General features: G+C 50.7%; 2 protein-coding genes across 2 annotated transcripts in view; both read left to right on the plus strand.

Moving 5' to 3' along the window:
* Positions 1–23,912, plus strand: part of Dgke (diacylglycerol kinase epsilon) — a 248,326-nt gene that overhangs the window by 201,156 nt on the left and 23,258 nt on the right. The gene's annotated exons all lie outside the window — the stretch shown is intronic.
* Positions 1–23,912, plus strand: part of Akap1 (A-kinase anchoring protein 1) — a 33,556-nt gene that overhangs the window by 946 nt on the left and 8,698 nt on the right. The window contains exons 2-5 of the mRNA XM_052194261.1: positions 17,147–18,746; positions 21,389–21,522; positions 22,873–22,999; positions 23,526–23,653. Of these exons, the coding sequence (XP_052050221.1) occupies positions 17,174–18,746; positions 21,389–21,522; positions 22,873–22,999; positions 23,526–23,653 (1,962 nt within the window). The 5' untranslated portion in view covers positions 17,147–17,173. The remainder of the gene's footprint in view (positions 1–17,146; positions 18,747–21,388; positions 21,523–22,872; positions 23,000–23,525; positions 23,654–23,912) is intronic.

The raw sequence follows: 23,912 nt of genomic DNA on the forward strand, positions 1-23,912 counted from the left end.
AAACGTGTCCGAAGAGGTAGAAGACCTCTAGCTAGAGGTGCCCGCTGGCTTCTGGCGGGGGTGGGGAGGGTCAGGGTCACGTGTCGCGCTCCACCTTTCTTCCCGTCCCAGGACAGTGATCTAGAGAGACTTTGCAGGGGTCATGGGGGGACTTTGCCGGGGTTATAGGTAAAAACCTGCGTAGAGAAGCCTCCGTACGCGTCAAGGAGCCTACATTCTGGTGTCAACTACTACTGTGTCCTATCTTTTCCTGTTTCCTTTCTCCGGGAGGGAAGGTGTAGATAGTAATGGGCTGTGCAGAAGAGATCTCTGAGAAGCCCTGTGCTTTACTGAACCTTTCTTTTCTGGGAAATGCCTCGAGCGACTCGTACCTTTCCACCCTTGGGGCTGTGGTTAACACAAACCCGGTGGACTTCGCTCCAGGTGAGAGTGGAGGCTTCTCAAACCGGTAAGGTCGGGTGTATGTGTGGGGCAATTAGTGAGGTTAAACTGCCTATCTTTCCGCTACTGAAGTTGAGGCTGCTTGGGGTTTAAATTTAACGCCTGCAGTGAAATCAGGGTTGCTGGACCTAATGTTGTAACCGGCTCTGTTGGTGCGCTACCTCCCGCTGTATCCGTGTATTGCAATTACAATTGCTATCGCTTCGGGAAATCAATAATCTTACACGCTCATTTAACTGCAGACTCCTTCCCAAATTAGTTACCGTGGGGTTTTTGGTTTTGTTTTAAACGCTTAACTTTGGAAAGCAAAGCTTAGAGTCTTCAGGCTTCCTGCCCATTCCTCTCTTAAAGGGACAAAGCATCTATAATCTCTATGAACGAGATGCTCTCCTTTCAGAGTCTTCTCTGATTGGCATTTAAGTGCTTCACCTTTAGATTATTTAGGACTCTTTCAGAGCCCAAGGGACAAGTGAGGTTAAGTTTGGGAAGCTTTTTTGAACTTGATGTTGAACCTTCTTTCACTTCTAACCTGTTTTGTAGGTTCTGGGTAATTCCTGGGTGTAGTCTTGTGAAATATAAATGGCCTTGGGTTAGAGGACATTCTTTTACCCTACGGGTGTGCATGCAAATTACTACTAAAGCGCCTGGTTAGTTTGCAGAATCAGGTTTTGTTCTATAGACAGTAGCTATCCAGCCGGGTGGGCGAGACCTGATGTAAATTTAGTGAGTTTGTGTCTACGTGGAGTTCTCCCAGTTAACTGCATTCACACTTGGCCGCTGCAGGGTGACAGCAGAGATACAGGTATCAGTTGTCCGATGCCTTCTCAATAAGCTGAAAGCGATGTGTCACATTGCGGAGCATCAATACTTTAAAGCAATCCATCTTGTTACCTGGTAACCCAGATTATATGTGGACCTGGGCCCCAGGCTGGTCCTAGCTGGAGTTTGTGGAAGGAGGTAGTTTTAGCTTCCAGGTTTCTTCTCATCCTAAACATGGAGATCATATTTAAGACTTGGGACTATCTCTGGTATATGCTAGGCACTTAAGTATGGTATCCCTCTCTCCCAAGGCATCCCTGTTTGACTCAGCCATTTGATTAGCTATAAAAGCTCTCCCTTCCCTAGCCTCTGACCTAGTAACTTGGCTAGAAGGAAAAGGAAGACAAATTGGTTTATCCACGCTTTGCCACCTAGCCTCCTGGGCCAACATGGCTTGGTTGTGCTGGCCTGTTAAGGCACAGGGGTTCGCAGGTCTGGGGAGCTGCCCTGGTTTCCCTGGCTACTCCGTCCTGACGTCCCTTGTGAGTTTGCCATGCCTGGGCTTCTCTGTGACTCAGTCTTTTCCTGTGTATGGGAAGTTTGTATCTGGCTTTTTGTTTCTTTGAATAGTCATCCTAGGAACTTTATTACGGGGAGAGGTTTGGGTTCTGTGGGCCCCGTGTGCCACCGATATCTCATGTTTGAGAATCGCTAATCTCCACAATGGGGTGTGTTAAGTCCTAAATCTTGCTTCATAGGGCAAATTCTGTTTCTCCTTCCTGGTGTAGTCAGTCTCTCTCAAGCACTTAGGATTGGACACAGAAGGCTTATTATAAGTACTGTGCAGTTGAGCTTCAGGCCCTAGCGCGCCCCTTCCCCCACCCTTTTGAGACAGGAGTCATACCATGTATCCGAAGCCTCCTAAACACACAGACCTCCTGCTCACCCTTCCCAGTTCTGGGATTATGATCACACCCCATCACCGCCCTCACCTCATTGTCATTAACTTTGTCCTCCTCCCAATGGTGCGTGACATTGGGGCAGGTAGTGAGGAGTGTTGCCGCCAGCACAGGGACAGTTTGGGTTTTTGGGGGTTCAGCAACATCCTTCTCTCCAGGTCCTTGCCATTTGGATGCTACTGCAGTTCACGTTAGTTGTCATTCTGTCCCGTCCTGTATACTGGTGGCGTGTGTTCATGGGGTCCATTTGCATTGGGAGCAAGGCTAGGGGGTCAGTTCTGGAGGAAGAAGTGTGCAGTGCTCAGGACGGAGGCGGCCTGGCCCCGCTGGCCTTAGCTGGAGAGAGCTCAGGGCTTGCCGCAGCTCTCCAAGCTCCTGCCAGCCGATTGACCATCTAGGATCTTTTTTTTTTTTTTTTTTTTTTGTTCAATTGGTAAAGGACACTCGGTGAACTAAAGGTGTTAAAAGTATTCTGATTATGGGCTGGAGAGAGAGCTGGTCAAGTCTCAGGCTTACACCTATAAAGTGGTTTTTTTTTTTTTGTTTGTTTGGTTGGTTTTTTGGTTTTTCAAGTCAGGGTTTCTCTGTGTAGCCCTGGCTGTCCTGGAACTCACTCTGTAGACCAGGCTGGCCTTGAACTCAGAAATCTGCTTGCCTCTGCCTCCCAAGTGCTGGGATTAAAGGCGTGCGCTGCCACCACCTGTCTTATAAAATATTCTGACTCTGTATCTGGGGGCTGCTGGAGGAATGTGATTGCCTGCCAACCTGGGGGTCAACGTTTCATCAGCAGAGTTTTGGGTGGTGCAGGTATAGAATAGTCTTTGTCCTACTCTAAACTCTTTGTTGCCTCAACCTGTAAATGTCTAAAACGCAACACGTGTTTGGGTTTTATCGTTAATAGTTCCCAAACAGAACAGTTTTGGTCACCAAGTTTTCCTTGCAGTGTGTGCTAATAGGCAAGTTCTGGTCTACAGCTAGGAGGGGATGAGGGGGATGGGTTCTTAGGAAGTAGGTTGAGAAAGGAACTTCCTGCGAGGCCTGGGGGACCCGAGCCTGAAGCAGCGCGGCCGGGCCGGACCTGCAGCTCCTCCGGAGCCTGTCTGGTTTGAGAGCTCCCTGGTCACTGGAAGGCCTTCCTGGTTTCTACACGACGGGTGTCTGCGTTCATTGTTTTTGGTCTGCCAATGTCATATCAGCAGACCCCATAGCTTCCAAAGGACCTCAGTAAGAAAGGTCTCCCTCCGCCAAACCAGTTTGAATTTTCATTCTGGGTCAGTAATGCTTTTTTTCTTTCTTTCCCCGAGGTCTGATTGTATATCTTGGGCATGTGCTGTATAGCCCCAGCTGGCCTCCTAGGGATCTGTCAGAACCTTCCAAGTGCAGGGCTTACAAACTCGAGCTGCTGTATCTGATTTCCCAGCAGCCCATCTTAACGCCTGTGGAGAGTGGACTTCATTTGTAGATGACCCCTTTCATCCATGTTATGTGACAAGACTTTGCATGGGGAGATGCGACACACATCTATCAACTCACCCCAGATAGGGATCACGTGACAGACCAATGTGGATACCGCCCAAGTCCAACTTGATGAACCAATGAGTTTTATGGGGGTTACTTATAGGAATATGGGTGAGGGGTTACTTACAGGAGCAGAAATGACTCAAAGACAGCTGCATCTCCACGGACCACCCCAGCATGGGTGGCAGCTCTCAAAGCTGGAGCTCACTGCACAGCCTGCAGGCAGCTGGGGAGCTCCTGGCCCCCCGACTCTGGTCTACACCTCTCCCAGGCAGCATGCAGGGCTGCTATTCTTCTAGGGAGCTGGTCTGGTCCCAGTCCAGCAGCTGTCCTCTGTCTTCTTCGCAGCTCAGCTTTTTTTCCCTCTTGAGAGGGACTCTGTTTTTATAGTTCACTCTGGTGGGGAGGAGCCTAGTGAATCTGTTCAGTTTCAGGGAGTTCTTAGCTAGTTGTAGTAGTTTACCTCCTTGTTTAAGTGGCTCCCTTGCAGGATAACGTTTGGATGTAGGAAGAAACTGTTGATGCAACCCTCTGGTCCTGGTCTGCTGTGTTTGGACCTTGCTGAAGTGAAGCAGCCTACATTTGATGATCACCTATTATACTCTATATTGATTTATTTTTTGAAATTTTTTGAAATCTACAATGTGAAATTGGGGTTTTCAAGAATGAGCTGTTTATCCTACAGAGTGAGTCTGTTGTTTGAGTTACTTAAACCTCATTACAACCCTGTTTGGGTAGCATTTCCGAAGGATACTGAAGTTCAGCTCTTACTTTTTTAACTCTTTACAAAGTTAGGGAAGTGCACCTTTGAAATGCACAAGTAATTACAGAATAAGAAAGCCCTCAGGGCTGGGAAACTGAACAGGTTTCAAGACAACCTTGAAGTCACTCTTTCCTTGGCTAATAATAACATTGCTTGTCAGACCTCACATGGAGGTCATGAGACCGTCCCCTGGTCTCATCAGGCTGCTACCCAAGAGAGGAGGAGACTGCAAAGATCTGTCCAGGCAGCCCCCAGGCCCTTTGGCTTTTCACTGGTCTTGGTCTGGTTGGGCCTTTGTGTTGATGAGAGAGCACACCAGTTGGAGGCAGCTCTTAGCTCTTGTCTGCTCTTCTTCTCTCTTCCTTGTCACTCAGACCAGGCAGTGACTCCAGCTTGTCCAGCTGCCCTGCCCTGCCCTGGAGAGAGACCAGCTCTTGAGAATAACCTTCCAGCTTTGTCCTTTGGCTTTGGAGTCACCCACTCCACCAAGCTTGTGGTTATTTTTAGCAGGTGGCATCCTTCAGGAGAGTCAAGTGCGAGTGGCTGCAAGTGTCCAGGAAGGCCCTCCGGGGGCCACTGCTGCCTAACCAGGGGAAGGAGGAGACTAAAGCCACCTTAGAAACTGCTGTAGCCGCTTTTGCTCAAGAGGTCTCTGAGGTTGCCTTTCTATTCTGGGTCCAGGACAGAGCCAGGCAGGCATGTGGCTGAGACCAGCAGTGAGCTAGGGAGATGCACCAGGTACTGTGCCCTAGGAAGTGAGGATCCCATGTTACTCCACTAGCTAATTTTCCGGAAAAACTTACTAACCTCCACTCCCCATCTCGTCCCTGCCTTTTTGGTGAAGTTACCTAAAACTAAGGGCAGGCCACAAAGTAGCACAAAAGGTCTGAAACTATTTATGTGTTGTTGACTGGCAGTCCAGTGACTGGTGTCTTCTGGCTTTCAGCAAAATACCCACACAGGAGAGGGCAAAGTGGCTCTGGTAGGTAGATAGGTAGATAGGTAGATGGTGTGTGTGTGTGTGTGTGTGTGTGTGTGTGTGTGTGTGTGTGTAACCCAAGAACTCATGCATGCTAGACTCTACCTGAGTTACATCTGTATCCCACATCTCCTACCCAGCTAGGAGTGTTTTGCTGGGAGGAAGCCACTGAGGCAGAAGAGGGATGAAAGGGGAGTTTGACAAGTTTGCCTGTTCCTCATACTTTTCTCTCCACTCCCCCCTTCCTCCCTCCCTCTAACTCAGCTGCCAACTCCAGCCCATCTATCTGTTTCTGATTAAGAAAGCTTCAAGCCATATAAGGCCCTCCGCGGCCTATGGTTTATGTTGGCTGGAGAGCAGAGTTGTTGTTGCAAGATCTGATTCAGAGGCGTTGTGAGGGCTCCTGTGAGGGGGTGTGTACTGTGCATGGGTGCACCTCCGGCCAGGGGCTGGACCCCTTAGTGGGCTAGACCGGCTCGGAGGGGGTAGGAGTAAGGATGGATACTGGTCCGTCCAGCAGTGGCTCCCAGCTAATCAGCAGTGAGCTTTCAGGATCTCCTGGCAAGCGTGTTTGCTGAGGTTCTGGGTAAAAAAAATTGAGCGGTTTACCCTCAAAATGTACCTGTTAGGTTTCTAGCCAGGGGTGTCATGATTCTGGAGGCAGTTTTTGATTTAAGAACAAAGTGCCTTGGCCTTTGAGGACAGTGGTCCCTCTGGAAGTATGTTCCACTGTTTCTGTGAGTCCCGTGATTCCTGCGGGGGATCTGGAGCCAGCCAGTCCTCTGACCCCTCTTGGCCCCTCCTTGCTGGTCCCTTGAGCTAGCTGAGCTTCTTCCTGCTTGAGGACTTGGGTAGTTTCTCTGCCTGGGACTTTTCCTCTCTGTACCGCCTTCATCCTGGCATGGCTCCCACTGCTGAGCTCTGAGGTGCTGATGGCCCTTCCTCCAGGAGGCCTTCCTTCTCTCACACTTCTGCACAGAGCTTCCCATCCCTTATGTTCTCCATAGATAGCCCTTCTCATCTCAACCACGGGGACCAGAAAAGGTGAGCAAACCCTGGCTAACCCTCCCATCCCCTTTACACGCATGGGGAATGTGCCAGGGGTGCCTCAGGGCTCTGTGCTCTCAACCAGTTCGAGACTGCAGGGGCATTACATTGAGTTCTTCAGTGCATTGTCTTACTACCTGAGATGTGAGTCCCCAGCCCCCATGGTACTAGCTCGATAGGTATTGATACCTTTATTAAATGATGGGTCCTGATACCTTAGCAGTGGAGAGACTTGCTGCTAAAGCTCTGTCGGTAAGCATGTTCTCTTTTTGATTTTTACTATGTTAGTTTCAGGGGTTTCTGAAGCAATGTTGCCAACAGTCATGAGAGAAGAGCCTTGCACGTTTGTTGGAGTTGACACTATTGCGTGTTTACCTTGGCCAGCAGGAAAGACTGTGTGCTATTAGAATACCACTACAGGACGTTCTGGCTGGTTGTGGTGGCAAGGGCCTGGGATCCCAGTGCTTGGGCGGCCGAGGCAGGAAGGTTATGCTTGGTTTACAGTCAGCTTGAGCTACATAGTGAAAGTCTGTCTCAAAACCCAAACCCCAGATCAACAGTCCCAGCACTGCCTGTGGAAACAGGTTGTTTATCTGTTGTTCCAGGGGTTGAACCCAGTGGCTTGGCAGGCTGGTTACACTGAGTTTTTAATTATGTACCGGTTTGAAAAAAACAGTCCTTTGCTCAAGCTGTATGACCCAGTGGTTCAAGACTTGACCAGAATGCACCTGACCGACTTGCGTTGGTCCGCTCAACAGTCCTTTGCCCTGTGAGAGCATCCTGGAAGCTACCGGGAGCATTTCTTCCTTCCTTCCTTCCTTTTCCCATTTCTGTTTAAAAGAAATATGTTTGTAATATTCTATTAATTTTTTATATACATTAGTGTTATGCTTGCATGTTTGTTTGTCTGTATGAGGGTGTCTGATTCCCCTGGAACAGGAGTTATAGATGACAGTTGTGAGCTGCCATGTGGTTGCTGGGAATTGAACCTAGGACTTCTGGAAGAGCAGCCAGTACTCTTAACTACTGAGCCATCCCTCCAGCTCTCCTTTTCTTCTTTCTTCTTTATTACTATTTTTAATTTTTATTTTATTATGTATGTGTGCTCTATCTGCATGTACACTTTCATGCCGAAGAGGGCATCGGATCCCATTACAGATGGTTGTGAGCCACCTTATGGTTACTGGGGATTGAACCCAGGTCTTCTGGAAGAGCAGCCAGTGCTCTTAACTGCTGAGCCATCTCTCCAGCCCCTTATTTATTCTTTCTAATTGTGCACGTGTGTGCCTGTGTGTGCATGTGTGTGCACGAGTGTGCCTGTGTGTGCACACCTGCCAGCCATGTATGAAAGCACCTGAAGAGGATGGAGGAGTTGTATCTCCTAGAGTTGGACTCACAGGGGAGGCCGGGGGCCTGCCTCAGGTCCTCTGTGAGAGCAGTGCATGCTCGGGACTGCTTGAGCTTTCTAGCTGTCCTGTCGACTTTTATCTGTTTCTAGTCTGTTTGCTTGCTTGCTCCTCTTCAGAAAACACTATTTGGTTTTCTACTGTGAAGGAGAGTTGCCCGGTGGTGGTGGTGGTGGTGGTGGCGGCGGCGGCGGCGGCGCACAACTTTAATCCCAGCACTTGGGAGGCAGAGGCAGGTGGATTTCTGAGTTCGAGGCCAGCCTGGTCTACAGAGTGAGTTCCAGGAGAGCCAGGGCTACACAGAGAGACCCTGTCTTGATAAACCAAAAAGAAAAAAGAAAAAGAGTGAATGTTCTGTTCCTTCCTCTACCTTCTTCCTCAGTTTCTCAATTATAGAAGTGGTGTGATTTGAAGGTTGTGATTCATAAACACGGTCTGTGGCTACAATGCACACAGGTTTTATTTGTGTATTTATTTTTTGTCTTTTTTCCCCACTGTGTAACCCAGGCTTGTCTGGTGTTCACCATCCTCTTCCCTCAGAGCCCCGCCTCCACCCCAGGTCCCGGGATTATACACACACGCCATGTGTAGCCTTATTTGCTTTCCATACCTCTTTTTTTAAAAAAGAAGATTTATTTATTTATGTAAGTGTACACTGTAGCTGTTCTTCAGACATCCCAGAAGAGGGCTTTAGATCTCATTAAGGATGGTTGTGAGCCACCATGTGGTTGCTGGGATTTGAACTCAGGACCTTCGGAAGAACAGTCAGTGCTCTTAACCACTAAGCCATCTCTCCAGCCCCCTTTCTGTACCTTTTTTTCTGGGTCTTGACTAGCTCCCCGCTTCTCCCTCACCTCTGTGGCAGGCTTCATGCCATTGGTGGGGAGGCTTTTGTGGCTAAGCATACCAGCTCCTCCTAAGAGCTCCACTCTGCTTTAGGGATTATCCCTTTCTGTTGCCTCTGCCTCCTCTTCCTCCTGGGAGTTTTCTCTGTCTGATGTGTTCCTTGGATGTGATACCCATTGCAGTTTTCTTCTTAACCCAGCTAGCTCCCAAATAATTGAGACTGGACTATTATATTTATTTAGCAAGCTTTAAGGGCACAACAACCGAACAGCAGTATTGCTTTATTTTAATCCTCTAAACTGATCTGGCTACCTCCCAGCCCAAATCCCTGAGACCCTTGCCTGTTAGTACTGATCTGGCTCTCTGGGCTCCAGCTCTTTTCTCATGATGCCTCCTGGACTCTCTCCCCTGGAGGATTCTTCTCCTCCTCCCCCCCTTCCCCTCTTCTTTGTCTTCCCTTCCTCCTCCTCCTTCCCTCCCTCTCTCCCCTCCCTCTTAGCTGGGAGAAAGAAGCCAGCCCTATTCAGCCTGCTCAGTCATTGGCTGGTCAGCTAGCTTTATTGACCATTCAGAATAAATAGTTGGGGAGCAATGTTTTCACAGCATTGAAACAGGAGATTCTTAGAATAAGAATTACTACCAGATACGGGGGCGCGGAAATCAGCATTGAGTAATACAAGGATCATCTTTACACAATGCACAATCACATTATGCCTGCAGATACTCGCCTCCTTTCTAGATTCACTCCAGCGTCTGGGGAGAACACGCCCTCCTGTACGTTGCTGAGGAAGTGTGTATGCATAGGTGGGAAGCCATCGAGAAGCCTGCTGGTGTGTGCAGGAGAGCAGGTACCTTTGAAAGTGTGCATCAAGGAGTATGTGATTGAATGCAGGATTGTTCAGCAGGGACAACCAAGCCAGGAGGTCCCTTCTACCAAGCCAGCAGAAGGCTTTACCTTTTGGAAGTTGTGAGGGAGAAGAGATCTGGATTTGAGCACCCAGGTGGTGGTGACAGTGGTCACAGTGCAGCCCAGCTGTGCGTGCCTCTTCAGTCTAAAGTCCTTGCATCTCTGCACAAGGAACTGGACCATCCCTGCCTGGGGGAAATGGCACTCTGTTTTCTGCTCAGTTCTCCAACCACCAGGCATTTTTTTTTTCCTGCCCCTTGGACCAGTCAGTGGCAGCGTGGGCAGCAGGGCGGCTCACGAGGGAAGAGGTTATGGATTTTCACCTTCAGAAGAGTTGGAAAAGGTTCAGAGCTTCTCACTCATCTCTGCCCTACGCTGCCTAGTACTTGGACTTGTCAATAAATATTTATTGAATAGAACTTTTCTCTTATGCCTTTGTGAGTTCTTGGTTGCTGGCATTGCTAGCCACACACCAGCATCTCCCTTACCTCTGGAAGCCACATACCATTTATTTGCTTGGTCTTGAGACTCATCTAACTCATGATCCTCCTGTCTCAGCTAGGATCGTGGCTTTTAAGTAAGCTTGTCATCAGGTCACTGCTCATACCTTTGGGGCAGGCCTGTGTGGTGCCTGCTGTAGTGAGGTGGGAACTCCATGTACCCAGGAGTACATTCCTGTATCGGCTTTGTCATCACCCCCTAGAGCCTGACAGAATTCACTTGTAAAGCCAGGCAATAATAAAGAGCCCAAGATGAGGGCCAGGAGGGACTGGACACAGCATCAAAATTTTCTAAAAACACACCCCTAGGCTACGCATGATGGGGCATGCCTTTGATCCTAGCATTGAAGAGGCAGAAGGCAGGCGTACATCTGAGTTCGAGGCCAGTTTGGCCTATAGGACAGCTAGGGCTACACAGAGAAACACTGCCTTGAAGAACAAAACAAAACCCAACAATAACAATAAAAGATTGTGTTTAAAACAAACAGACAATCCCCCCAAACCACACCCCTACCTGAGATGAAGTAACGGGAGACCACTGTGGGAGGGTTTGTTTTCTCACATCACTAGAGAGGACTGAGGCTAGACCTGTCTGCAGAGGAGAGAGATGGGCACTCTGTTCCTGATTGGTTTGGTTCCTTTGTATTACCAAGGGTTTTTTTTATTTTTTATTTTTATTTTATGTGTGTAAGTATTTTGTCTCTGTGTGTGTGTGTGTGTGTGCACCATGTGTAACAGTGCCTTCAGGAGACAGAAGAGGGCATCAGATCCCCTGGGACTCCAGTCTAAGAGGGTTTTGAGTCATGGTGTGGGTAGTGAGAATAGAACCCAGGTCAGGGCAGCCAGTGCTCTCAACAGCTGAGCCCTTGTAACCAGATTCTTTAAACTGGAAGTTAGTTAACTACTGATTGGGCTGACAAGGGAGATCCCGTGCTTAAAGAGTGGGAGCTTTGGCTTCCAGCTCTTCTTACCTGGGCCTCTCGGGTCTAGACCTGAGTTTTCCTTTTTGGCCAGAGAAGTTTGACCAAGCAGGTCTTCCGCTTCAATGTTATGTTGAGTTTTTGTTCCATGGTGTTGGATAGATGGCCCACCTGTGCAAGGAGTTAAAGCTACTCTAAGGTGAATCTGGCTTGTCTGCCTGCCTGTACTGGCTGGCCTGCTGCCCTGTAAGGCCATCACAATAGAGGGTGTAGGGCTAGCCCTGGGCAGGCCAGCTAGCCCATTATGAGCTAACACGGAATCCTGAGGGTGCTCTAGTGAGTCACAGCTTGCTCAGACCCCCCAGGGATGAAGGGAACACCAGGGCTAGGATAAGACCAGCGGGCCTGAGGCATGGCTCCATCTCTGTGACCCCGGGCCTCAGCCATGCTGCCGTGGGAGAGTGGCCCAGGTTCACCATCACCCCCAGCCTCAGTGGCAGAACTGCCCTCTGCCAGCAAGGTAGGCGCTGGGCTCGTAGCTTCAGTCAGGACCTCTCATGTCCTGGGATTCTCTGGGAAAACCTCGAGCTTGCTGCCATCCAAGCTGTTGCCACTGGCATGTGGATATATATTTACATTAACTTTATATAAGACTAGAAATTGCGTTTTTCGGTCACATTTGTCATACTTCAAGTGCTCAGTAACCTCCTGTGGCTAAGCGCCTGGCTGCCAGTGTTGGCCAGAAATCACATGGGGATCGCCCCAGTGCTGGTTGCCTCTGCTGATCTGCCCCACTTGACCAGGCTGCCAGTGCCTTGACTATAAAGGTCACAACTTACTTTGCCAGGCCTCGTCACCAGCTCCAGGTCAGCTCCTAGGACACCTTCAGACTCTCCCCAGGGACTTGGCTCCCCTCTCCTACCCTTAAAACATCAGAACCATAAAAAGGTCACCTCTTCCTTGGGTCTGTTGCAACTTATAGAAAACCTTACCTTGCCTTAAAGATTAGCTTTTTTTTTTTTTTTTTTTTTTTTTTTTGGATTTGGATTTTCGAGACAGGGTTTCTCTGTGTAGCCCTGGCTGTTCTGGAACTCACTCTGTAGACCAGGTTGGCCTAAAATTCAGAAATCTGCCTGCCTCTGCCTCCCAGAGTGCTGGGATTACAGATGTGCGCCATCACCACCCAGCCTTTTACCTTTTTTTTTTTTTTTGATTAGCTTATTTTTTATGTGTATGAGATGAGTGCTTTGCCTGTATAAATAGGTATGAATACTACATGTGTGCCTGGTACCCAGGGAGGTCAGAAGAGGGGGTCAGATTCCTTGGAACTGATGGTTCTACACCTCCTGATGTGTCCCGGGAACTGAACCTGTGTCCTAGAAAAGCAGAAGTGCCCTTAACTGCTGAGCTGTTCCTCCAGTCCTAACTTTCCTGGGCTCTACCGATACTTGTGCAGGGCTGTGTGTGTGAGTCTGAGGTAGTCTTATGGTAGACTGACCTTGAGCTTCTGGTAGAACTGTTCCTTAGGGGCAGCAGAGATGAGAGTTCAGAAAATGCTGTGGATGGAAACTAGAGGTTCTTTCTCTGCCTGCCAGGCAGGGAGCCACAATTGTATGGTCTTCCTTCCCTCAGCTCCCACTACAAGGAACTTCCTATGGCCAGCAGCCTGCCCCTGCTCTCCCTCCACACAGGGAGTACAGGAGAGCCTGCGGGGCTGCTGGGCTTGCGGTTCTGATCGCCTGCCCAGGGGAAGACCCCTTGAAGGGAAGGCACAGTTATCAAGAGCGAGCTGTGCTTTGCTCTGGTGGTGGAGTGGCTGGGGCACACACTTCCCTGGTGGTCATCACTAAGAGAATGGGAGGAATGTTCTAGTTCCGATCAAGAGGATGTGTGAACAGCTGTTCAGAACACAAAATGGTATGGATCCTCCCACATAGGCCCAAGCCTAGAGTGGACTTGGGCTCTTGGCTCCAGAGCTGTTGTTTTCATGATTGACTTTCCTGTCAATTACATGCAGCCCTTTTTCCCAGTAACTGCAGCCAACACTGACTTAGTCACTAGGGCCAACACTGCTTTGTGCCATTCCCAGGAGTTTTTTTCTTTTTCTTTTCTTTTCTTTTCTTTTCTTTTCTTTTCTTTTCTTTTCTTTTCTTTTCTTTTCTTTTCTTTTCTTTTCTTTTTTGGTTTTTGGTTTTTGGTTTTTTGGATTTGTTTTTTTTTTCGAGACAGGGTTTCTCTGTATAGCCCTGGCTGGCCTCAAACTCACTCTGTAGACCAGGCTGGCCTCGAACTCAGAAATCCGCCTGCCTCTGCCTCCCAAGTACTGGGATTACAGGCGTGAGCCACCACTGCCTGGCTATTTTCTTGTTTAGAAGGCTCTAGACTTCGGTTACAGGTTTGTCAGCTGGTTGGGGAGTGAGGCCATTACTTCTCCAGAGGACATTCTAAGAAGCCACAGGTACTTCTGGAAAGAGAAGGGATCCTTTTAGAACCTGGAGTGAGCAGATGAATGCAAAGGGTTCTGGCTGTAGCACGTGCCCGCGCTCAGCTCTGTGTGACCGCTTGGCCGCAAGCCAGTATGCATCTATTCCTGGGCAAATGGACCTGCTAAAAATACGCAGGCAGTTTAATTCCAGCAGATTCAAAATAGCCGAGTGTCCTCCTCACCAGCTTCGGGCAGGGCTGGGGAGCATCCTCGTGGGAGGCTTTCCCTGATTGTAGGCAGCCTGCTTCTGGGGGCCAGAAACTGGTCTTGGAACAGTTTCCAGTTAGCTTGTGGTTGTAGAGTGTGGGGGCCCTTGGGGCCTATAGTGTTCAGTCCACTTACAGCTTGGGAAGTTCAGGTTTATAAACCAAGTGCTCAGGACAAAGAGCCACTCACAAGACAAGCTTCGCTAGGGGATGGAGGGAATGGGAAGCCTTGTGAGGATGAAGGGTGTGTGTGTATGTGTGTGTGTGTGTGTGTGCAGGTTGGTGCATCATCTGTCACCTCTTACTGACCTGTCAGACCATTTAAATGATGACCGGTAGACCATTTAAATGGGGGAGGGGATGGCCTCTTATTAATTCCAAGAAGGCTGTTTGGCTGACTTGAGACTGCCTGGTGAGAAAGAAGTGGGCTATTTGTTTCCTTGATTGGTAGGAAGTAGAGTAAGGTGGAGGGGCAGCAGTTGCCTTGGAGAGCCCCCCATGGGTGCCTCCTGGCACCAGATACCCTTAAGATGACACTGCTAGGCTTGGTGAGTCGCATTCAAGCCCTTAGTGTGTGTAGCTGCTGATCCCAGGAGCTGCACTCTGGGGAGAGGGAGAATAGCTGAGGCTGCTAATCTCATTTGTCTAGGAAGCAGAGGACAAACAAATCCTGCCCTCTACAGGCTGTTGGGGGAACTTCCTCACAGGCGTCTCGGCTTTGCCTGGAAACATCCCTGGAGAGAGGGGCCTCTCACCCGCCTCAGCAGTGGTGGGTCTCTAACCCAGCTCAGATTGGGCTGTGGAGCAGTGGGCACTGCGAATCTCTTCCAGGTTCCTTGCGTTGGCTGGTCCAGGGTTAGCAGTGTTCATCACCACCTAGGAGGCCGATTGGCACAAGACAGGAAGTCTGGCTGGGAACTGTCACCACCACTGTTTCCTTCTTCAACTGAAAAAGTCGCTACACAGACTGATTTGCACTGGGTAGGGTTGAAACTTGGCGCCTCAGTCTCAGGGGAGGCTTAGGTGGACAGTGGTGGTGTTAAGTGAGTACATGTGCTCAGAGTGGCAGGAAGCATTGTGTCTGAGCTAGGAGTGGGGCAACTGGTGAAGTGGTGTGAGGAGGCCATTGGCTTGGTTGGCCTGGGCCTTGGGGACATTGTAGATTGGCCGGATGCTGGACTAAAGCACACTGGGGGGCATGCTTTCGGGATGTTTCAGGGGCTTGGGGAGATAGAGTGGGGTGACCTGTAACTGAGGTAGAGGGTGGGCCTGTGGGCATTAATTTAGTTTCAAAGGGCAGAACTCCTCACATCTGGACTGGAAGCCATTTTGGTCTTAGGTATCAAGGTATCTGTCACACACATGACTGTGGTTGTGGTGTAGCATATTAGAAGGGATGGCTGCTCTCTGTTGGAGAGTTGGAGAGATTGTGAGGTTTTTGTTTGCTTTTTGTTTGCTTGTTTTTTGTTTTGTCTACCCCATTCTACCAACTCTTTTTCCTGAGACCAGAGAACCTCTAGAAATCTCTAGGAATTGAAAGTTTGAGTCCTGCTGGGGAAGGGATTTCCTAGTTAGTAAGGAGTCAGAAAGAAATTTACGACCACTTCCTGTAATCTTTGGCCTGCTGGGCAATGCTTTCCCGACTCTAGGCTGTGGGTTCCCGCCCTGTTCCAAGCATGCAGACTAACCCCTGAACAGTCTCGAGTTGCTTTTATTCTTTTATATGAATGGCACTGAGCGCGGACCCAGTGAATCTCATTAATTCTGTTGCTTCATGTAGGATGCTGTAGATCAGAGGGTCTCTAGCCTGACTGAATCCTGGGATCACCTGGGTTTAAAACAAACTAAGCCTGGTGTTGATTCTTGCCTCTTGGGTTCTGATTTAATTGGTTTGGGTGCCACATTGGCCTTGGGCTCTGGAAAGCTTTCTCAGCATCTGGGTGTGGTGGCTCACACGTATAACCCCTGTGGCAATCACGGTATTTGAGAGGCTAAAGCAAGACAACTTAAAGTCCAAGGCCAGCCTGGGTTGCCAATGAAACAAAATAGCCTTCCTCGTTGAGGGGGCTGGTGGGATGGCTCAGTGGTTAGGAGTGCTTGCTGCTCTCCTCAGAGGCCTGGGCTAGATTCTGAGCACCCATGGGTGACTTAAGTCCAGTTCCAAGGGATCTGATGCCCCCTTCTGACCTCTGAGGGCTCCAGGCACGCATACTTAATATATTCAGGCAAAACAGAAAATAAATCTTAAAGAAAAGCTTCCTCAGTAATATATGTAGATCCAAGTTGGAAGACTACAAATACAAGACAGCTTTCTGTTTATAGATAGAATCTACTAACAGACCACTCTAGTCATGAGTTCATATTTGACTATGCAAAATCAGTTTGCAGAAACTACCCTTTTCCTCTAACCGAGGGCTTAGTCCAAGTCACGTCTCCCCATAAGCTTCTTCACCACAGTGTTTTCTGTCAGTGCACAATATCTAACATCAGTCCAGCCTCAGCATGCTGAGTCTGCAGTGTATGCGGCAGTCATTGCTCTGAAAGAGGCTCGTTCCCACTTTGTTTCAAACGATAGCCTTGGTGGGGGTTCTTAGGAGCCTTTGCCCAGGCACAGTTATCTTTGTTTTGTGTAAGTGCTGGATTGTTGGGTATGTGTAAGGTGTCCTGGGCTGTTATTCAAAGGGCAGCACAGAGCACCCCTTCCTGACTCAATCGCATCTCCCCAAAGGACCAGTCAGCTGGCAGCAAGATGGCGGCCCTGCTCTGCACGATGCCATCTTCGCTGCCTTTGGGTATTAGTGGAGGATGTCTGTCTTTACAGCTGCAAGGGCTTTCTGGACGGACTTCCTCTATCTAAGCTCCTGTCATCCCGTTCATTTTGGGGTAGCTAGGTCACCTAGTCTCAGGAGTCCTCCCGACCTTAGTGTGCCTAAAGTTTTCCCAGGGATCTTGTTACAGAACCTGTGTGATTCAGTGGGGCTGCACTTGTAGCAGGTACTGGGGTGTGATGGGCAGTTTTGGACTGTAGAGCACCCTTGGAGAAGCCGGAGCTCTACAGCAGGGTTCCTGACCTTGCTGAATGCCAGAGCCAGCCGGGGAGTACTGAGGTACTTAACGTTGTGACTCTCTGCAGCCAAACACAAACCCCCGTGCACATGTACGTTGTCAGCATACACACAATACAGTTCCTGTACCCCCAAGTTGGTTTTGTTTGTACTGTTTTTGGAACAGAGTCTCACTATGTAACCCTGGCTGGTCTGGAAGCCACTCTGCACACCAAGCTTATCTTGACTTCATAGATCCACCTACCTCTGCTTCCCATGTGCTGGTGTCAAAGGGGCATCACCATGCCCGCTGACCACACTGAGTCAGCTTCTGTAACCCCTCCTTTTCCCTCCTTTCTTCCCTAGGTGTAGCTCCTTCACGTCGCCTCCGAGATGGCAATCCAGTTCCGTTCACTCTTCCCCTTGGCGTTGCCTGGAATGCTGGCCCTCCTTGGCTGGTGGTGGTTTTTCTCTCGTAAAAAAGATCGGCTCAGCAGCAATAATAAGCAGGTGGAGACACTGAAGGTTGGCCCCGCCATCAAGGACCGACTGCCCAGTGACGAGGCCTGTCCTGGAGTCCTGACCGTGGCCCCCGGTGTCACACAGCCTCCTGGAAAGGAAGAGCAGCGCCCTGTGGACAAGCCTTCTACAGAGCCTCCAGCCTTGCCCAGGACTCGTCAAGTTCGCCGAAGATCAGAGTCATCGGGCAACCTCCCCAGCATTGCAGACACAAGGTCGCAGTCAGGACCGTGCAGAGATGAGAACGCAAAAGTGGAACTCTCCCTGATGGGGGACGAAGCCAAGTCTATTTCTCTCGGATGTCCGCTTCTCCCAAAGGATGTGTCCTTCCCCCATGAGGCAGTGGAAGGGTGCAAGCAGGACTCCGCACTGGGCAAAACTGCTGGGAGAGGCTGGCTAAGCCCGTATGCAGCCCTTGGAGAGAAAGCGAGAGAGACAGGTGGGACAGAGGGCACTGGAGATGCTGTGTTGGGGGAGAATGTACCTGCGGAAGGCCTGTTGTCCCAGGAGTGTGTCTCAGAAGTGGAGAAGAGTGAGTTTCCAATCCTGGCCCACGGGGGAGGTGGGGGAGAGGAAGTGAGCAGTGGCCCCCCACAGGTAGCCGAACTTTTAAAGAAGGAAGAATATATTGTTGAGAAGTTGCCAAGTAGCTTTGTGGAGCCAGTTCACTCAGAGCTGGTTAAGGATGAGGGTGCGTCAGTACCCCAGGTCAGAGGTAGCAATGCTGCAGACACAGACCTGCCTAGAGAACTGGACAAAGATGAGACCTTGCCCCAAAACGACCAGATTGAGCAGACTGCCTTCCAGATCATCTCCCAGGTGATCTCCGAGGCGACTGAAGAGATGCGGGCCATCACAGCGGGCAAGACGGTGGCACAAGTGCATCCAACCTCAGCTACTCAGCCTAATGGGCAGGAGGAGAGCTGTGTCCCAGCCAGCCAGGAAACTGGCTTGGGACAAGACACCCCAGATCCTGCTTCCACCAGAACAGGTGCCACTGCCAGTCCTTCAGCAGAAGCCCTGCCACCAAAGACCTACATAAGCTGTCTCAGCAGCCCTCTGTCAGGCCCCGCCAAGGACCAGAAGCCAAAGATCTCTGCACACCACATCTCCCTGGCTCCCTGCCCACCACCAGTTACGCCCCAGAGGCAGTCTCTGGAAGGGGCAAGTAACCCGAGAGGAGATGACACCTTTGTCACCTGTACAGCCAGCAACAGCCAGAGTGTCCTTTCGGTTACCTCCTTGGGGCAGTGCCCAGATCCTGTCAGTACTTCGGGGCTTGAAGACTCTTGCACAGAGACCATCTCAAGCTCCGGAGACAAAGCTATCACCCCACCACTGCCAGTCAGTACTGAGCCCTTCAGCAATGGGGTGCTGAAGGAGGAGCTGTCAGACTTAGGGACTGAGGACGGATGGACCGTGGATACAGAAGCGGATCACTCAGGAGGTAGGAAGGTCTTGAGTGCTTTCTTGGTGGATCTGGGAGGGCTCCATTATTTGCTAGGCAAAAATCAACTGGCCACCCTTCATCTTTGTGCCACTTGTACAATGAAAAGATGCTGCCCATCTCTGTTATCCAGCCACACCTGCACAGTTGGATGCCCGAGAAGTCAGGTGACCCATATGAGACCCTAAGGCTATGAGAGTCGTCCATGGGTTCACTAGCCAGGGGCCCTCCCCAGACCTTTAGAAGGGACCATGGCTGTTGGGTCCACCAGTCAGCCTTAGTGTCTCTTCTCCTTTGGACGCCTGCCCTTGGAGGGGCCTTTGGGGCCTCCTTAGAAGTGGTCCCTCCCCAGTGCCAGGGATGGGTGAGCATCTCTTAATGGCCGACTTCCTTTACTTACGTGCTTGTTCCGTGTCTCCACCTGCTCTCCTCAGAAGCCCTCGAAGGGTAAGTTCCCCAGGACAGTCGCAGCTTGGAGCGCTGGCGGGAGGCTCGAGCTGTCTGGGGTTGTTGCTGTGATCGCCTCCTTTGCAGAGCCTCAGCTATCCTTTCTCTGTGCAGTTGCAGCTCCACCCCAGGAAAGAGGGCACTTTGGTAACGGAGGGTGCACTGGGTTTTTCGAGTGCTGACCCCAGCGTAGACAGTTCAGACCGCTAACTTACAGGTCAGCAGCTCCTGACCCTGCTTTGCAGCTCCCCAGGGGTATGTTATCTCCCAGGGACTTCCGAGCACCTCGTGGCTTGTTTGTCCTGGAGTGTTCCCAACCAGTTTCTTCTAGGAAGCTTGGGCGTTTTTCTCCGGGGGGGTTTTACTCTGGTCGTTAGAATCTGGGGTGGGGGTACCACACATTGGATTTTTACACCCAAGATGCTGTTGCTTGAGACTGTGATGACTTTACATTCCTCCAAAAGGAAGCACCTTCGGCCCATGGTAACTGTGGGAGGCCAGTTAATGTATCCTATATCTTATGCCATAGTGCTAAAAGACTAAGATAAAAAAACAAACTGCATCGTAAAATGGGCAAAAATGAAGGTTTTTAAAAACATTTTAAGAATTAAGGAGTTTCCATCTGTCTGATGCCCATTATTGTTCTGAATGAGCCCCTCAGCCTTGTGGCAGCTCTGCATGGGTTGTGGTGGCTGTGCAGATGCCCAGGGAGGCTTCAGAGCATAGCTCTAGAGAAGAGACCGTAGTCAGTTGGTGGGGAGGCAGGGTAGTTGGGCAGTCATAGCCTGGGGATAGTAACTGGGGGGAGCGTGGTGGGAGAGCAGCACCGGTGTTCTCAGGTTAGCCTCAGCCCTGCTGGATGTGCTTCCCTGAGGTAGAAGTTAAGGGGCTGGGGGTGGGAGCAGGGGGAGGGGTTGAGGGAGCTGGTGATGTCAATGAATGCAGCCTGCTAAAGGCCTGGCATGGTTCTGAGTTAACTCCTGGAGCCACTGATGTGCAGGTATTGGCTCGGCCAGTACTCTTGGACAGAAGTTAGAGGCTTTGGGGTAGTAACTCCCGCCCCAGCCTATTTTACTTCAAGATGGCTGTCTAAGCCACTTTCTTAAGTGGGTGGGTGGGGTCCTCTGCCGGAAGCCTAGTGTTGAGGGAGGTATCTTTGGAGGTCTCTTCCTTGCCTAGGGGCGGAGAGTCCCACAGTCTTTTATATTCAGATAGTACATGCATTGCTTGGAAAAGAATTACGTCCTGAGCTTGGGGAAACCAGGTGGAAAATAGCCTAATTAGTTGGCTTACAGGATTGATCTGTTTCAGGCCATAAGTCTGGCATTTCAGCCAGGGCCGGGTCCCTAACTTGCCCTGGATGGTCCCTGGTGCTTGTTTGATCTCCTCCTCCTCTTCTTCCTCCTCCTCCTCTTGTTATTCTTCCTCCCCCCACTCCCCACCTTCCGTCCTCTTTCTTCTTTCTTCCTTCTTCTCCTTCTTTGCAATGGTCCTTTGTCCCGGGATGGACAGCCTTGGTTCCAGAGTCACATTCTCCACGGTTCTCGTGGAATGATAAGCCTTGGTTTCTCCCACCAAGGCTATTTGAGCCACCCCATAGTCAGAGCTTCACGGGGCAGTCCCAAAAGGGGCAGGAGGAGGCCCACCTGGCAGAGATCAGCAGGCCTGGACATGAGACCCTCAGAGGCTATCCTACTGTGATTGCCCACATACCCCAGAACAACCCCCACCCCCAAGCCTGGGCCTTGGAAACTAGTGGTCTTTGGTCTGAGGGGCTGGGACTTTTGGAAAGGGATCAAGGTGATGGTGATAAGAAGGTCAAGGCCTGCTTCTGGAACTGTGTGGATCTTAGTCATCTTGTTGGCTCCCCTCCCCGCTATACCCTGCAGAAGCCCCTCCCTGGGTATAGAGTGTGCCCCTTCTAGCTTACCACGTGTGTGTCTGTCCCAGCAGCTGTGGCTAGGCACGGCTGCCAAATAAGCAGGACTGTTCAGTGACAGGCTAAAATTAGGTGTATGGGGACCCTGAGCCTCCTGTCATTGGGTTGCCTGAGCCTTTTTAGTCTGGTGGCTGCCAAGCTTGCAGGGGGGTGTATGTGTGCAGGGCCTCCCGGTATTGTAAATTTGGGAAACTGTGATGGTTACTGCTGAGCTGGTGTCTGTGTGTGTGTATATATGTCGCTTCCTCCCCTGCAGGTTCTGACGGGAACAGTATGGATTCAGTGGATAGCTGTTGTGGGCGTACCAAGCCTGATAGTCCCCAGAGTGTCCAGGCAGGCTCCAACCCTAAGAAGGTTGACCTCATCATCTGGGAGATCGAGGTGCCAAAGGTAAGGGCAGTGACCTTCCTTTAGCCTGGATTCTGCGGGAGCTCAAAGTTCCCTCACTGCCAGGGTTAAAGGATGTCAGGGAATTCCATTAGGTGACCGGGCTGGGAAGCTACAGGCAGGCCATCCTCTCTCAGTCCCCTGCTTTGCTGGTTCCCCAGGCTCCTCTGTGTGGGCTGGGGCTCGGGTCTTCTCTGAATTCTAGCAAACATCATTCGGAGGAATGAGGGCCAGAGCCTCCCTGCCCTGCACTGTAAAGTTGACTAGATAACCAAGCAGAGCGTCAGCTGTAGAGTACAGAAAGCCTTTGACAGGAGCGAAGGCAGGCAGGCCAGCCGTGAGCCGCTGTGAGCACGCTCATTCCCTCTCGCCTCACGGCCTCTGACGGTTAAACAAGCCGAGATTGTGGTATCTTAATTAATACTTGTAAATATTTAACAATTTAATTTTCCCATGCTAGTCTTTAAAAACGTTGCTTTAACTGCATTGTGCATTGCATGAATGTCTGGTATTTCACCAGCCCCCAGTGCCTGAGTAGTTTCTACACCCTTGCTGTTAGAACTTAACAACTTATTAGTGTTTATGGCTGGGATTCAGAAGTAATTGGCAGACTACTTAATCCCAGGGCGCTTGGCTCCAGGCTGAGCAGGGGACCAGGCTAAGACTGAACTTTGGGTCAAGACTCCTAGGCTGACCCCAGACTGCTGTCTCCCGTGGTAGTTTTCCTTCCCTAGTGATCTTGTTATCAATCCTGCCCTCGGTGGTCACAGAGGGCATAGCGAGGCAGGCTCTGGGTCAGTAGGGACCATGTCCCTTGCCACCTTCCAGGGCTGGGGTCATTAACAACTGTTGAACTTGTCTTACATTACGCGTAAGTCTGCCGTCTCCTGTTTGCCGTGAACTCTGGTGCACCGGGCACTTGTACACACTGTTCCTTAGAAATGGGGTGGAGCCTTGAGGGTTCTTGGGCTTTCATTGTCCAACCAGCTCCTTTGCCTGTGGCCCCGGGTGGACTTGGAGGGGCAGGGATGTTCAGAATTAGAGTCAACCCTTATCATTCAGAGTGTGTGCGTGTGTAGGAGGGGTACTGTAAGAGTCCGGGTCTGGGCCACACGGGCAGGGTGAGATGCTGAGTCCTGGGCCAGGCTGTCCCCTTCAGCTGCTTAGCAGCTGTGTGGTCTTGGCTGGCTTCCAGAGCATGTCTGTCCATAGGTACTATGAGCGAGCGTTAGTGCTTAGAGCAGTTCTGAAAAGCACATGCGGCCAGTAACAGTGTGAGCTTGACTACGCCCGGGTCCTCGGACAGCGAGCAGCTGGTTTCCTGTCACCCGCATCTCTCTCTTTCCCTGCAAGCACTTAGTTGGTCGATTGATTGGCAAGCAGGGACGGTACGTGAGTTTTCTGAAGCAGACATCCGGTGCCAAGATCTACATCTCCACCCTGCCTTACACACAGAACATCCAGATCTGTCACATAGAAGGTCAGTAGCAGTGCCGCCTGCCTTGTGCGACTCCCTGCCCCGAAACGCAAGGCAGTAGCATCCTGGTTACAGCTGTCCACTTGGAAGTTTAGCCTCTAAATAGAAACTGGGTTTCTAGGTAGAGGGCGTGCTGGCTGTCTTCCCATCGGACTCGTCCAGTTCAGGAGCTTGTGGGAGACTCTGTCCCCCTGCACCATGTCTGGCCAGGATAAGGACGGGTGCCCAGTGACAGGGCCACGCTCCTGGGTCCCAGTACCTGTCACCCACATTTCCCTCCCAGTGCACAGTACCTTCTGGCTGAGTCCACTTGTGCCTTTCCCATCTGCCCTGCCAGCTTCTTTGTGTGTTCAAAGCATGGGTCAGCACGGCAAGGGCACCAGAGGGAGTGGATTTAAGTGACTTCATTCCTAAAGCAAAGCCCAACGTTTGGCACCTTAGAAGTCCTGAGGAGGCCTGAGGGTGGGTTTGTGTTTGCTGTCACTTTTCTTTTACCCACAGAGGCTGTGTGTCCTGTCCTTACCTGTAGGCTCTCAGCATCACGTAGACAAAGCTCTGAACTTGATTGGGAAGAAGTTTAAGGAACTGAACCTCACCAATATCTATGCGCCACCGCTGCCTTCGCTGGCACTGCCTTCCTTGCCGATGACGTCTTGGGTGAGCATGCGCTACAGGATCTTGACCCTTTCCCTACACGGATCCCAGTTGAGAGACTCCTGGCTTGTGGGCCAAGCAGGCCAATGGCTGTGTGCGCTCCCCGCTCTGGCCTCCACCCAGTTCTGCTGTGTGTTCTCTGAAGGCAGGGTAGAGCGCTGGCCAGAAGCCAGGGCCTCTGGACCCCACCCTGGGAGGATCACCCTTTTGTGCCCCCTGGGCGGGCTTTCTTTTTTCTAGGCTTTTGACTGTAGAGGACTGA

Source organism: Apodemus sylvaticus, chromosome 10, assembly GCF_947179515.1.
Source record: "Apodemus sylvaticus chromosome 10, mApoSyl1.1, whole genome shotgun sequence".
Lineage (NCBI taxonomy): Eukaryota > Metazoa > Chordata > Mammalia > Rodentia > Muridae > Apodemus > Apodemus sylvaticus.